The following is a 15,830-nucleotide window of genomic DNA, read 5'->3' on the forward strand; positions in this document are numbered from 1 at the left end:
ACATTGATTATTTATGTTTACATTAGAAATTATTTTGATATAAGAATAATATAAGGATTAAAGAAAGAAAAAATAATTATCGAACCCCAAGTTGTAATCTGTTGGTCGAGTGATCAACTTCCTTAAAAATATCTTGGGTTCAAGTCATCATTGTATAAAAACAATGTGCTGATACTATCTTCAAGTCACATCAAAATTGTGTCTCTTTACTTTGTCGAGAGTCGAAGACAAAATTCATGGAGTGAGAATGCTCTGTCAAGCGTAACGCCCAACCACCTACTAAGGGAAACATGTGCTTGGTAGGTTCAGTGGAAAAATGAAATATTCGAACTCAACTAGGGGAATATATTAATCCGTTGTGGGGTTCATCTATACTTGGAAGATTTCTTTACAAGAGTGACTTTCCTTCAATAATTAATGGTTGGAAATATTAATAAGATTTTGATTTAATGATAAAATTTTTAATTTTTAATTTTTAATTTTTTTTGGTACAACAACGTTTATAGTTTTGTCATTATTCTTACGAGTTGTATACATAATTTTATCAAACCATGATCCCAAAATGGACGTTATTTGGAAAGATGATATTTTTACTAAAAAAAACAAAACTGTTTTGTTACCATAACATTAGCATCGCATGTTTTTTTCTGAATCGTGTTTTTATTTATTTATTTGGATTGTTTTGATTGTTCTCAAATTTCATACGTATAAAAGATGTTGATTTGATTCTTGTTTTCGTGAAATCAACACGGAAGGCCAAAATGCAGATTCCTCTTTTAACTTTTAATTGTCAAGTGAAGCTTTTTTATTGTTGAATTTCAATTTTCAGAGCTTTTCCACAAGAGAAAAGGTGAAAGCTTTTTGTTTAATTGGAGTTTGATAGGAGCAAATGGGTTATTGCCCTTGTTTTGGTTGGAGGAAAGGTAAGAAGCTGAAGAGTGGTGAGAAGAAAGAACCTGGAAAGAAACCCAAGCCTCCTGAATCTCCTGGTCAGTTTCTTTCATGCAATTGTTTTCTTTTCCAAGATTATAGGAGCAATGTGAATTTGATGGATAGAATATTGGGAATTTTAGTGGGGTTGTAAACTTGTAAATGCTTTCTTCCTTTTGGGAATTTCAAATTGTTCTTTTGAATGTTACATGAGAAGAATATGTATAGAAAATGGCTTATATTAATTTATAGATTGAATCACCCAACAGGGTAGGAAGCTGAACAAAATTTCATCCTATTTAATTTCTACTACTGCTGAAAAACATTGCTGCTAAGCCAACTAGGTTTTTCATGGAATGGAAGCACTCTTGTTGTTGATTAGCTGAACTAGGCTTTTGCTTGTATTGCATCTTTCTTGAGGCTGTAATTTGTAAGATTTTATCATATCTGCCTAAATGAACCAAACTAATACCGAAATATGTTTCTCTTGCACACTTTGATAATACACCTAAACAATTTTCGATTTTAAACATCTCTGAAGTTTCATGTCTAACAAAGTGGCATGATACAGTTTATTCTGCCAATCTAACTATGCCTGTAGAAAAACAGGAATTGGACTTGGAACAAAAAGCAGTGCAGCCTTAGGACAGGAACCATCAGCTCCGAAAGAAGAGCCTAATGCTGGCAACAGGGCTCAGACTTTTACATATCGACAACTGGCAAAGGCGACAAAAAATTTCAGATCAGAATCCATGATCGGGCAAGGTGGATTCGGGGCTGTATATAAAGGAATATTAGAAAGTAGTGGTCAGGTACATTCTTGTATGCCTGTTTAAATTTCCTCCTTACTGGACAAAATTTTCCCCATATATCCATTTGTAATCGCATGCATTATGGTTGTTAGCAGGTTGTAGCTATTAAGAAACTTGACAAGACTGGTCTCCAAGGAGAAAAGGAGTTCCTTGTGGAGTTCCTCATGCTTTCACTTTTGCATCACCCTAATCTTGTCAATTTGATTGGTTACTGTGCCGAAGGGGATCAGCGCCTACTTGTCTACGAGTACATGCCACAGGGATCCTTGGAAGATCACCTCCATTGTAATCCATGCCTTCTCCTTTAAACTTGTCAATGAATTCATTTGTTAGAAAATCGTTTTCACTGGTTCTATCTAGACCTCCAGGATGAGTCTGAGGGACACTCACTCACTATTACAGCTTCAAAACCCTTTGTTAGTTTCTTTTCCCGCTAGTTTTTCAACAGTTAAACATTCTGACTATGTTTCTGCATCCTTTCACAAACCTTTTTCGTTTTCATTTCCCACGAACGATACCTTTTACTGTAAACTAAATAGATAAGCAACGTTTTTTTGCAGATCTTACATCTGATCAGAAACCTTTGGACTGGAACACGAGAATGAACATAGCTGTTGGTGCAGCCCAAGGGTTGGAATATCTTCACTGTGGAGCCAGTCCTCCTGTTATATATAGAGATTTAAAATCATCTAACATACTATTAGGTGAGGGCTTCATCCCAAAACTCTCTGATTTTGGGTTTGCAAAATTTGGTCCAAGCGGAGATAAATCATATGTTTCCACCAGGGTCATGGGAACCCATGGTTACTGTGCACCCGAGTACCTCGCTAGTGGAAAATTGACTACCAAGTCTGACATCTTTAGTTTTGGGGTAGTCCTATTGGAGCTCATAACTGGACGTAAAGCTTTCGATGAGAGCCGTGGTCGTGAAGAACGGTTCCTTGTTGATTGGGTAATACTTCTTCACAAGATATAACATTATCACTGAAACTGTTCTACTTCACACAATGTATTTTTCCCTGGATACCTTGATGTGAAGCAGATGGCAAAATGTGTTTTTGCTGAATATAGTGCTCATGCTGAAGATGTCATGGATTTTAATTTTCTCCTTGTTAAATATACTCTCCAGCAGCATGCTTTCTGACCTATCATTATATGTACTCAATTTTTTGTAGGTACGACCGTTTAGAGATGAAATGAACATTACGAGCTTAGCAGATCCACTGCTGAGAGGTCACTTTTCAAAACCTACCTTGAAGAAGGCTCTAGAAGTGGCCTTGATGTGCATCGAAGAAAATGCTAATTCCAGACCCTCTATTTGTGATGTAGTGCTTGCCCTGGATTATTTCAATACCCATCCATACGACTCAAACGAAACCAAAAGGGATAACCCCGAAGGGCTTGAGAACAATGGCTCTCCAAACAAAACGACTAGGATGTTAGACGTTGATTCCGAAAGAGAACGAGCTGTTGCCGAGGCCAAGAGGTGGGGAGAGAGTTGGAGAGGGAAAAAAGGACCAGTAGGATAGGGTTCAGAAAAAAAGAATCATGTGGTAAAGTTCTACTTTCTTAATTCATATGTACTGTGTAGCATGTTGTTGAGTCACTGAAATCAAGAATCAATAGTAGAAAACTTCTAGTACATGACATGTTCTTAACTTTTTCATTTCATGATTCATGTCATGTATATATTTATATATGTATAATTATATGTATATAAATGAAACATTCAATCTGTCAGTATCCTTCCCCCAAAAAAAAAACCCTCCTGCTCTTATGAAGTCTGTCAATTATGAATTCTGATTTACCATATTGCTAATATTTGTTTAACCACCCAAGTAAGCTTTCAAGTTACATGTTCTAAGCTCAGACATTAAAGAAGTTTAGTGACCAACTTTTCTTTTATTTTTACTATTCCAAAGCACTGTTGAATTCGGTTTCATGAGCCAAATCACATCAACTCGGTGAAAGTATGAAAAAAATTTTTCTATAACATGCACCAAATTGGAAATAGATAGCACCCCTTTGGCAATATAAATAATCGTATATATGCAATTATTTTTTTCACAGAAAGAGAGCATAAAAAATGGAAAAGTGAAGGGGCATAAATAAGGTAAAAAGGTCCCACCGGGAGTCGAACCCAGGTCGCTGGATTCAAAGTCCAGAGTGCTAACCACTACACCATGGAACCCCTTTTGGCATCGTGTACTATAAATTTTTATAAAATAACTTTATAACTAAAGGACATTAGAACATTTTCGTTGAAGAACATTGATTTCTCTTCCATTCCAAATTTAATGCATAATAATTGTTTTGGTTAATTCATTCAATTTGACAATTAATTTTCTCAAGCCTCCTTCATATCATCTTCAATTAGAAGTATTGATTTTATATATTAAATGCAGATTGCAAGGTGAAGTTTTGGTATTTGAAATAAGTATCAAGACTTAACTGAAAAATATTTATTAAAAGAATTAAGGTATCGAGACTTCACAAGCAAGCCTTGATATTATGAGGAGTAAGTATCAAGACCTTGTTGTTCATAAAAAGCATGTGACTACTTGTGGTCTAAATCAGTCTCAGCTCTTAGCTAGGCTTGGTTGTTAGGTATTGAGACTTGGAACATAAGTTTTAATGGTCCTGTTTGGCAATTGGTTGATAACTTGTTGCTGATTGCAGTAATTGGTTTGACTAACTGATTCTATTAATTGATTTGACCAAGTGATTCTATTAACGGTTTATTTAAGAGTGTTTGGTAAAACTCAATTGATAGCTGAAAGTTGATATGTGTAAAATGACAAATAATGGCACGACATATTTTATTGTTAAGTATTTATTTGTTAATATATAATACTTTAGTTTTTATTGGGTGAAATTATTGAAATAAAGCATTATTCCCAAAGAATTAAAACATCCATTATGAAAATTTATTAGTGAATTTTTAAAAATTTAAATGAACAAATTTCTTAAGTTCCTTATTTGCAAATATTAACCTTGTAGAAATTGATAAATATTAATAGTGTATCAATATAATCGTAAACTATATTCTTAGTAATAATTATGTTATGGTCTTAGTATGTAAATTAGTGAGAATTATGTCACACTCTAAATAAATTTCTCAAGTAGTATATTTCAATTAATATAAAGTTGCATAAGAAATCATTTTATACAAGTAAATTAAAAATAAATTAAGAGTATATAAAAATTCAATGATGAATGAGCTCGATTGAAAATTTCTCACGGTAATGTTGTTTGTAGCTTCACAATGGAGTTTTTTTGAAGACTATTAATATATTGGAAACTCTATTAGGTTTGAGAGCATGTGACAAAGAGAATAATTTTTTAGCATGCATGGTGAGATATGTCATTTTACATATCTCATTTTCAATCAGTTGTTGAAAAAAGTTGTTCATCCCAGCGTATTTGTTTTGGAGGTTTTATCTTAATAAGCTCTTGCAAACCTCAATTCACCAAATACTATAATTAAAGTGTTTAACTACTCAATTCTCAATTTGTGTCCAAATCAACTAAAAAATGTTCAAAACTATGTTTACCAAACACCCCCAATACTATACCTCTCTTAAAAACTTTGTTAGATTTTGTTCAAGAAATATCAATACTTGGCTTGAAAGTTGCTTTACAAGGGTTAGACAACTCACAAAATTTTTTGAATACTCCCAAATCCTCTTAAAATCATTTCTAAGTTGTTTACTAAAATTATTATTATTGAATTTGTAATACTTGAAAAATATTTTTCTAAATTTAATTAAACAATTTTAGAATTTATTTTATTAAATTAAAATATTTGAAAATTAATGCTAACAAAATTTATATTTGATAATTGACAATACATATATATGTACTATATACAATGTGTTTAATCGAGTTGATGTCACGAGTTAATTAAATACCAACTCAATTAAAAATTATTAAAGCCCCTCTCTTTTTTATAAAACAATAGATATTATTTCAAGGGTATTTTGTTTTTTTATATATATATATATTTTATAGAAAATTTAAAATAAATTTGAATTTAACACATGGTGAAATTTATCAATTCAATTAAATATTCATTTATTTTTAATATAATTTTTATTAATATATTTGTTATACAAAATTTTTCACCCGAATGGTGAGTGTGTTATAATCTAATTTACATTATTTAGATGGTCACTTCATTAAAAAATTTAAAAATAAAATAAAATATATTTTTTATAAATTAATGATAATAATTATTTAATTCGTATAAATAGATACATAGAATTTTTCTTTTTCTGTTGTGCATAAAATCTATCCTCGAAATCAATGTAATTATTATACACTTTATTTCTCCCACCCAACACAGTCATGTGTACTTCTTCTGCTTCTGAATTTGACATTTATATTTTTACCAAACAATTTAAATTTCAACCAGGGCACCACCCAGTCCTTTGTCGGTGATTATAGTGACGTCAATTTAAATTTCAAATTCCCCATCTTAATTAAAATATAATTATTGTTGATATGTTTAATTTAATTTCTTAAATTTGATTTTAATTATTTTTAATTATTTTTAAATAATTAAAATTTTATCATTTTAATATAATCTAGCAATTTCCATCTCCTGCACTTCAATTTATATATAAACACACTTGTAAAGTGAAAGACAGCGGTAGCTCTTAAAAAAAGAAAAAAAAAAGCATGGTAAAGAGTGATGGGAAGGTGAAAGTAATGGGAAGATAGTAGTGCCCATTTACGATGAGGGCAAGGATCGCCCTTAACATCAAGTCTGTCAACTATGAGTTGGTTGAGGCGAGGCCATGGGATTGTTGAAAATTGGCCTACCATGCTGCTGTGATATTTTTGGTTAAAATGCATGCAACAAATGAAGCTGCTGTAATATCTCCGGATAAAGTGCATGCAGCTTGTAAACATGCTGCAGCACAAATGTTACAAGGCTGTTTAGCTAAAATATTTTCGGATGAAGTACGTGCTAGCAATTGTGCATGCTGCAGCACGTATGCTTGCTGTAATAGCAAGGTTTTTTGTTTAGTTTCATTGTAATCAACCTAGTTGGAAATGAACAAGCTGATGATAGCTTGATATGTTTAAGTATTGAAAGACTAGGTTAGGTGGCTTGTTTGTTTGTACAAGCAATATTTATCAAGTTACTAGGCTACTTAATGTTGTTAGGTAGTGTTAGATGATGTAGTTGCCTATAAATGTATTGTTTTTCTTATTGAAAAATTAAGCATATCAGATTGCTTCCTTGCTGCACGTTTATTGCTTCCTTGCTGCACGCTTGTGAGCAAGTAAATTTTTTCTTGCTTCCTTGTTCTATGTCCTGTATTTCTTCCTCTGCTCTGTTTTCTTTTTTGTTGTTGTCAAAAATCTCAACATAGTATCAGAGCTTTTACGATCTTTGAGGGCCTTTAGAATTTTTGCTTCTGTTGCTAGAAAGGCAAGGAGCCGTTAAAGCCTGTCACCTTTGAAGGCTTGTTTCTGCTTCTGCTGTTTGTTAAGAAAGATAAGAAGTTGTTAAAGCCTGTCATCTTTGAGGGCTGCTTGTAGAGAAGACAAGAACAACTCACCCCTGTGAGACTTCCAAACGAGCTTGGATAAGCTGAAGGAGGAGTTTCAAGGAAGACAGTATATGAAGTGCAAGTCTATCAAAGGTGAAGCTCAATGCAAGTTGTAAAGTTGCAAGCTTGTTGAAGATAGTAAGTAAAGTGAGAGCTTGTCGAATTGCAAGCCGAAGTGGCGGACAGTCTAAATGCAAGCCTAAGTGGGTGCAAGCCGAAAAGGCGAACGATCTAAATGTAAGCTCAAGAGGGTGCAAGCCAAAAATGGCAGACTAAAGGCAAGCAAACTATACTTGCAAGCTGTTTATGCAAGAAAAAGCAGGATTGTAATGAACAAGGGAACAAGGCAAGAAGTGTAATGGCCTAAATTCAAAGTTATCGGAACAATGGTTTCGTAACCACAAATCCGATTTAAAAAGAAATTTATTTCAATATTTTTGCATGAAAATTGATATGATAGGAAAATCGTACGAAAATATTGATAGAAAAATTTTACCGATTTAGTGGTTAGTTAGAAAAAGAAATTATTGAAGAAATTAGGTAAAAACAAGGTATCGGGACCTCTATCTCGTAAAACTAAGTCAAAAATAATTTTATAAATATTTATGAAATGTTAGTAATGTGGTATTAAAATTTCGTTAGGAAATTTTAATGTTTGGGTAGTCAATTAAATGAAAAGGACTAAATTGTAATAGGTTTAAAAGTTACTAGAATGATTAAATAGCTTAAGAGTCTAATGAGAAAGGATTTAAAAGGCAATTAGACCCAAAATTTATTCGGGCTGGACGCAAGGGCATGAAATCAGCAGGAAAATTGATAAATTAAGGGAAAAATTGGAATATTACAAAATTAACTAAATAAAACTAGGACTAAATAGGAAATATCTAGGTTTCTCTTCATTTATCTTCAATTAGAGCAGCTAAAAACACCATAGGAGGGTTATATAAGCTGGTATTTCATAATTTTTGCACCAAGTGAGTTAATCCTTGCCTTTTTCTTGTAATTTCTGTGTTTCTAAGACTTTTACAACTAGGTCCTAATATTAAATTCATTAGTTTTTGATTTCATGGATGAAATTGAAAGTCACCATGGTTGAGTGTTGTAAATTTATGATTAAATAGAATGAAATTAAATCTTTAATTTGTTTATTATATGATTTTATTAGGTAATTTCAATAGAAATTGATTTTTAGGACCTAATTGTGAAAATTCTTAGAATTGAAGTCTATTGCTGAAATTATGATTCCTAAAGGTTTTAAAATAGTTTAAGGTGATATAATTAATGTTAATTGAGAAAAATAAGCTCAATTGAGAGGCTAATTGAGTAGGGACGAAATTATCATTTATTAAAAGCTTAGGGGAAAATGGTAATAAACAGCTTGCACAAAAACAGTTTGGACAGCAGCAGTAGACTAACTTTGAAAAATCACCATAAATTTTAGAAATCGAATTAGAAGATGAAAAAAATATGAAATTAAATCTTATTGAGTCTAGTTTCTCATAGAAGAAATAATGTAAGCAATGAATTTGTAAATTTTGAGATATAATGAATTTTGTGAGACAAGATCAGAATAAATTTGGGTTCCTCTGTTCTGACTTTGAAAAATCATAAAAAATTGAATAAAAATAATTATGGGCTTAAATTTATATTTCTAGAATCCTAAATGAGTCTATTTTTAATAGAAACAAACAAGAACATAATTTGAATCCTGTATGAAGAGATAATTAATTTTTAGTGAAGAAGGGTCAGAACTGTCAGACAGCAGAACAGGGGTTACTTTAAAGAATAAACTGTACTTATTCGCTAAACCAAAAATTCTGAAAATTTTATGGTAAGAAGATATATGAGTCTTGTTTCATATAAAATTAACGGATCTTAATTTGGAGTTCCGTAGCTCGAGTTATAAATAATTTAGTGACTATGACTCAAATAGACAGCTTTGAATAAACTATAAATAACAATAGTTGAATTATAGAGAATGTTGCATATGAACATGAAATGTATTAAATTGATAATTAAATTTATTTATTTAGATCAATAAGATTCAAATACGAAGCTTGTAACGCCCCCACGCCCGAAACCATCACCGGAGTCAAGCTTGAGGTGTTACTAAACTTATCTTACCTTTTAAACAACTCTAAATCACTTATTTTAATTTTCAGAATAAACTGTTTTTCTGCGTCATGGTTACTTAAAAATTCATTTCTCGAGTTTCAAAACTTGAAATTAAGATCCGTAAATTTTTCATGAAACTATACTCATATATATATCTACTAATTTTTTTCTAGAATTTTTGACTTAGCCAATTAGTACAGTTTATTAGTTAAAGTTTCCCCTGTTTCAAAACTCGACTGCACTGACCTCTTCTTACTACGAACCATTTTTCTTCCTGTACAAAATTCATATGACTAATTCGTTTGTTTCTCTCAAAACTAGATTCAACAATAATTCTAACCATATAAATTATACCTTCTAATTAGTTTTGTACAATTTATGGTGAATTTCCAAAGTTGAAATAGGGGATCCAGAAATCGCTCTGACCCTGTTTCACTAAAACTCAGATATATCATAAAATATAATACTTTTACCTGTTTTGCTTATTCCATAAGAAAATATACATAATAAGCTTTAATTTCATATATTATTCATCTTCAAACTATGTTTCTACAATTTTTAATGATTTTTCAAAGTTACATCATTTCTGTTACTTCTCAATTTCTATCTTCTTCTTTATTCCCTTACCTTCTTTCTTACCTGACCTTTCCTTTTTCATAAGTATAATCTACTTTTCCTTTGCTGTTAATTCACTGTAATTTAATCGTATCCTGACCCGTTGAACCACTCAGAATACTAAGGATACTAGGGTCGTTCCTGTCTATCAATATCCTGCCAATGCCATATCTTTGACATGGACTTACATGAATTATTCTGTCTCCAATGCCATATATAATATGGACTTACATGGCTCAATCCTGTCTCCAAAACCATATTTCTAATATGGACTTACATGGCTCATTTCGTTTCGTCTCCGTCAACCCTAATATCCTAACATTCTTAGGGTTCAACCGGCTTTCTAACACTTTTCCTCTGTCACTTCACCTTAAATTCGACTTTAAATATTTTCATAACATAATATATAAATGCTGAAATTGACAATAATAATGTAAAATAAAAGAATATTGCATTTATTTACTGTAAACTTACCTTGATACAAAATGTGACTAAACCTTACAATTTAGTCCTTTACTTTTTCTTTTCCTCGTTCTTCTTTGGATTCTTGATCTACAATATAAAATATTTCTACTCATTAGCATTTATTTGATTTCTATTTCACTTCACAATTTATGCTGTTCAAAATTCGAAATTGCACTTTTACCCCAAAATTTACAGTTTTACAATTTAGTCCCTGCTCAATTCACCCATCAATTGAACTAATTTTTCTAAATTAACACTTTTATTTTATCATTATAAACTATTTCACAGCCTTTGATATTCTGAATTTCAACACCAACATCTAATTCACAATTTTGCTCACAATTAGGTCCTAAATACCATTTTCTATCAAAATGACTTAACAAAACAACCTTAATATGAAATTAGAACTTCAATTTCATAATAATTCATCATAAAATACCCTTACTCAGCCAGGGTAACTTCCAATTTCACCCATCAAATCAAAAACTAATGAATTAGATGATTGGACCTAATTGTAAAAGTCACAAAACATAAAATTACTAAGAAATAGTAAAAATTGAACTTACATGGTGCAAAAATATGAAAAACCAGCATAGGAGACCTGCTACGGCGTTTCGGCTGAGAAAGATGAAGAAATGTCTAGATTTTCAATTACATCATTTTTTAACTATTAACTTTTATGCTAATTCCAATTCATCCCTTGTTCACATTGTTTTCTTGCTTATTTCATACCCAAACCGTCCAGCCATTAACCTTTGGGTCTAATTGCTCTTTAAATCCATCTTTTTAAATACTTAAGCTATTTACTCACAATTTAACAAATTTTGAGCTATTTTCAGTTTAGTCCTTTTTAATTAATTAGCTATCCAAACATCAAAATTTTCTAACGAAACTTTAATACTAACTCAATGACACTTCATAAATATTTATAAAAATATTTATAGCTCGATTTTCAAATTCGAGGTCTCGATACCTCGTTTTTGACCCGTCTGACCTAATAAATTATTTTAATTCACTAATTTCACCATTTCACAAATTCTTCTAAATTCTTACTTGACTCATAAATATTAAGTTACTATCTTGTTCAATCTTATTTGTCCGATTTAGTGATCTCAAATCACCATTTTTGACACCACTGAAAATTAGGCCGTTACATTCTACCTCGGATTTGTGGTTTCGCAACCACTGTTCCGTTTAGGCCCTATTTCGGGATGTTACAAAGCTAGATCGAGGAAAGGAAAAAGTTTGGGATTAGTAGATTTTTTGTTTACAAACAAGTATCAAGGTAAGTTCGTGTAACTTGAATTATATTCTTAAATGCTTGAGATTGTATGTTATTGATGTGAATATGATTTGAATGTTCATTGTATGAAAATTTATGAAACATTGATATATTTGATAAAATGGGAAGAAATCCCGGTTGAATGAAAGGAAAATTCGATGGATCTCTGAAAAGGAATTGACGGTAAAAAGGATCTAGCCCGAACGAGTGATCCTATCTTGATATAGCCCTCCCGAAGAATATGTGTAAAATAGATTTAGCTCGGACGTGTAATCCGAATTAGGGTCTGAAATTAGCCTGGACTGGTAATTCAGATCCAAGCTCATTAGAGTAATTGTCGTTGCAGGGGATTTAGCCTGGACTGGTAATCCCGCTGCAAGGTTGAGGTTTGCGGGAGTGTGCTCTTTGAAATGGAAATGTGCGCACATGAATATGAACTGACGGACCTGTAATTGTATACTAAAAGTGTACCTCTGAAAATCCATCAAAATTTCGATAAATTCAACGGGATAAATATGGAAAAATAACAAGGAAATGGAAATTATGATATTGATGAGCTCATCAATCATGGTATATATTATTGGTACATGGAAATTATTGTACTAACTTGAATGTTGAGTTTGTACATATTAGGGTAATAATGCATTGAATGGATATATAAATGTTTATTGTATTGAAAATATTAGGTAAGTATTATTCTTGTTACATGAGCTTACTAAGCACGAAGTGCTTACCCCGTTTCTTTTTTTCCTGTTTTGTAGTGTTAAGAGCTCGGAGGTTGGATTTGGTCGGAGACATATCACACTATCAACCTCAGGATTTCGGTATATAAAGAAACTTTATTTTGGAAATCAATGGCATGTATAAGCTAATAAAGTAAATGTTAACGTGAAATGAATATAAAGTTAGCCATTAGTATGGTTAACAAACCTGGTTTTGGGTATGTGATGACGTTATTTTATAAATATACATGAATTTATCTTGAAAATATGTTGAATTGGATTGGTTGATGTGGATTGTTTTTGGTTTAAAATTTCAGGGAATGTTAGATATCTATAAAGGGGTTATATTGAGTTAAAAAAAATTATTTCCTAAACTCCGGTAATACTTCGTACCCTATTCCGGCAGTGAATACGGGTAGGAGTATTACATTTATTGGTATCAGAGCTACGGTTTAGCCAGTTCTAGGACCGATGTAGCAAATACGGGATTAGCTATACATATCATTTAAATTATTATTGATAGTGTGATATCTCCTGACCATTTAAAATGTGTTTTTCTTATAGTAAATGTCTACCGACCGAGCTCAATCTGAGGAAGCTGGGAGTCATGCTCCGACTTCAATACGAAGAGAAGAAACTAGCAGTAGAAGGTGTAACACCCCCTACCCGTATTCGTCGCCGGAATAGATACGAGGCATTATCGAAAAGTACGAAACACTTACAGATAATTTAAATACATTTTCATAACAATTTGTTTCGATTCATACTATTTCATATTTAAGCTTTATTCACCAAAGGATTTAAGCTTTATTCACCAAAGTATTTGAAATATCATCTTTATGCAAATAGCACACATGAGGTACATAATTTCATAACTATGAATGAACACATTTATCAACCAAGTTTTATACTCATGTCTCATCAACTCGTATTTCCTTATGTCACATAATTCCATGTCATACTTACCAAACATCTTCAAATTAGTGAACATCTTACGGAATTGAGTACTTCGTTTTCTCGATGCCATAGTTCAACTATGGTCTTACACATCTTCACATAATGATGCCATAGCCCAGCTATGGTCTTACACATATTCATATATCGATGCCATAGCCCAGCTATGGTCTTACACGTAATCACATATCACATATTGATGCCATAGCCCAGCTATGATCTTACACGAATCACATATCTCACTGATGCCATATCCCAGATATGGTCTTATACAGTAGCATATATCACACCGATGCCATATCCCAGATATGGTCTTATACGGAAATCACTTGTCACTTGTAGCCGAAGCTATCACTATTCACTGATCAGGTAGCCAAAGCTACCATTTTCATCGATCGTAGCCGAGCTACCACTTTTCATCGATCGTGCAGCGGCTACCACTTTTCACTTGTTATTTGTCATTGATCAGATAAGTGTAGCCGAAGCTATCACTTATCACTTTCACTTGTCCTTGATCAGATAAGTGTAGCCGTAGCCGAAGCTATTACTTATCACTTTCATTTGTCCATGATCAGATAAGTGTAGCCGAAGCTATCACTTATCACTTGTTGCCATGGTCCAACCATGGTCTTTTCCTTCAATTCATCTTGTCACTGAACTGAAATGCTTAATTTGATTATTTATTCAATTTTCATACTTTTACATTATTCACGATTTTATCATCAATACATATGAAATAACACATTATGAAATTCATAAAATTAACAAATGATCACTAAAATTTAGCCATATAAACTCAGAAGTTCTATTTTTGTATTATAACGATAATCATAATTTCATAATAAATATTCCAAATAAATCATTATATTATTTCTAATTCAACACTTATCGATTATAATCGGGCATGTGATCAATTTATACACAAGCCATTCATATATATATATATATATATGTATATTTTTCCTCCCCCTCTTCTCCATCCACATCCTTAGTATAAATAACACACTTGTGAGTAACCTTATCCATAATTTTCACTAATTACTTATGTGAATATTCAAGCTATCCACCCGTGTCATGGTCACTAAATTATTTATATCTGAAGCTACGGAACTCCAAATTGAGGTCCTCTAATTTTCCCTAAAACTAGACTCACATATATTCTTACCATAAAAATTTCCTAATTTTTGGTTGGGCCAATTAATACAGTTTATTCATTGAAATCTCCCTTGTTCTGCTGTCTGATAGTTCCGGCCCTTCTTCACTAAAAATTAATTATCTCCTCGTACAGGATTCGAATGATGTTTCTGTTTCTCTTGAAAATAGACTCATTCAGAATTCTAAACATATAAATTTAAGCCCATAATTGTTTTTATCAAATTTTTGATAATTTTACAAAGTCAGAACAGGGGAACCCGAAATCATTCTGACCTTGTCTCACAAAATTCATCATATCTCATGATTTACAATTCCATTGCTTACATAATTTCTTCTATAAGAAACTAGACTAAATAAGCTTTAATTTCATATTTTATTCATCCTCTAATTATATTTATACAATTCTTGGTGATTTTTCAAAGTTAGACTACTGCTGCTGTCCAAAACAGTTTTAGTGCAAAATGTTGATTTCCATTTTGCCCCAAATTTCACAATTCATAAAATTCAGTCCTTTCTCAATTAACCCCTCAATTAAGATAACTTTCTAAATTAATACTTTTCCTAAACATTATAAGTTATTTCATAACTATTGAAATTCATAATTTCCACATAAAACTCTAACTTCAAACTCTTTTACAATTAGGTCCCAAACATTCACTTTCTATTCAATTCTTTCAAAAAAATCAGCATATAAACAACTTGAAGCTCTAATTCCATGCCAAATCATCATATACTTCCAGCACATATTCATAGCAACTTTCAATTTCTTTCATAGAATCAAAAACTAATGAATTCAACAAGTGGACCTAGTTGTAAATGTCATAAAAACACAAAAATTTCAAGAAATGATTAAGAATTGAACTTACTTGAAGTAAAAATATGAAAAACCAGTTTAAGGGAACTCTTCCACGGCGTTTTTGCTGATGAGAATGCAGAAAAATAAAGAGAAATCTAGATAATTCCACTTTAGTCCTAGCTTTATTAAGTAAATTTTGCAATTTTCCAATTTTGCCCTTAATTCTCCTTATTTTCTTGCTGATTTCATGCTCTTGCCGTCCAGCCCAAATAGATCTTGGGTGTTGAATGGCTAGGTTAGGTGGCTTGTTTGTTTGTACAAGAAATATTTATCAAGTTACTAGGCTACTTAATGTTGTTAGGTAGTGTTAGATGATGTAGTTGGCTATAAATGTATTGTTTTTCTTATTGAAAAATTAAGCAT

The 15,830-nt window shown here is 31.8% G+C and overlaps 1 protein-coding gene and 1 non-coding gene across 2 annotated transcripts; one reads left to right on the forward strand and one right to left on the reverse strand.

Moving 5' to 3' along the window:
- The first annotated feature begins 545 nt into the window (after positions 1-545).
- LOC108472558 (probable serine/threonine-protein kinase PBL7) lies at positions 546-3,271 on the forward strand. Its single transcript, XM_053020879.1, has 5 exons — positions 546-989; positions 1,540-1,742; positions 1,838-2,027; positions 2,282-2,694; positions 2,918-3,271. The coding sequence occupies exons 1-5, from the start codon at positions 890-892 to the stop codon at positions 3,269-3,271; spliced, it is 1,260 nt and encodes a 419-aa protein (XP_052876839.1). The 5' UTR covers positions 546-889.
- Positions 3,272-3,861: 590 nt separating this feature from the next.
- Positions 3,862-3,933, reverse strand: TRNAQ-UUG (transfer RNA glutamine (anticodon UUG)). The gene has a single exon. It is a non-coding gene; the product is annotated as a tRNA-Gln (tRNA).
- Between the last annotated feature and the right edge of the window lie 11,897 nt (positions 3,934-15,830).

Source organism: Gossypium arboreum, chromosome 11 (genome assembly GCF_025698485.1).
Source record: "Gossypium arboreum isolate Shixiya-1 chromosome 11, ASM2569848v2, whole genome shotgun sequence".
Classification (NCBI taxonomy): Eukaryota; Viridiplantae; Streptophyta; class Magnoliopsida; order Malvales; family Malvaceae; genus Gossypium; species Gossypium arboreum.

Coding starts and splice junctions, on each gene's coding strand:
- LOC108472558 (XM_053020879.1), top strand. CDS start 890: ATGGGTTATTGCCCTTGTTTTGGTTGGAGGAAAGGTAAGAAGCTGAAG. Junction 1,743..1,837: donor TATTAGAAAGTAGTGGTCAG/GTACATTCTTGT, acceptor GGTTGTTAGCAG/GTTGTAGCTATTAAGAAACT. Junction 2,028..2,281: donor CTTGGAAGATCACCTCCATT/GTAATCCATGCC, acceptor TAAACTAAATAG/ATAAGCAACGTTTTTTTGCA.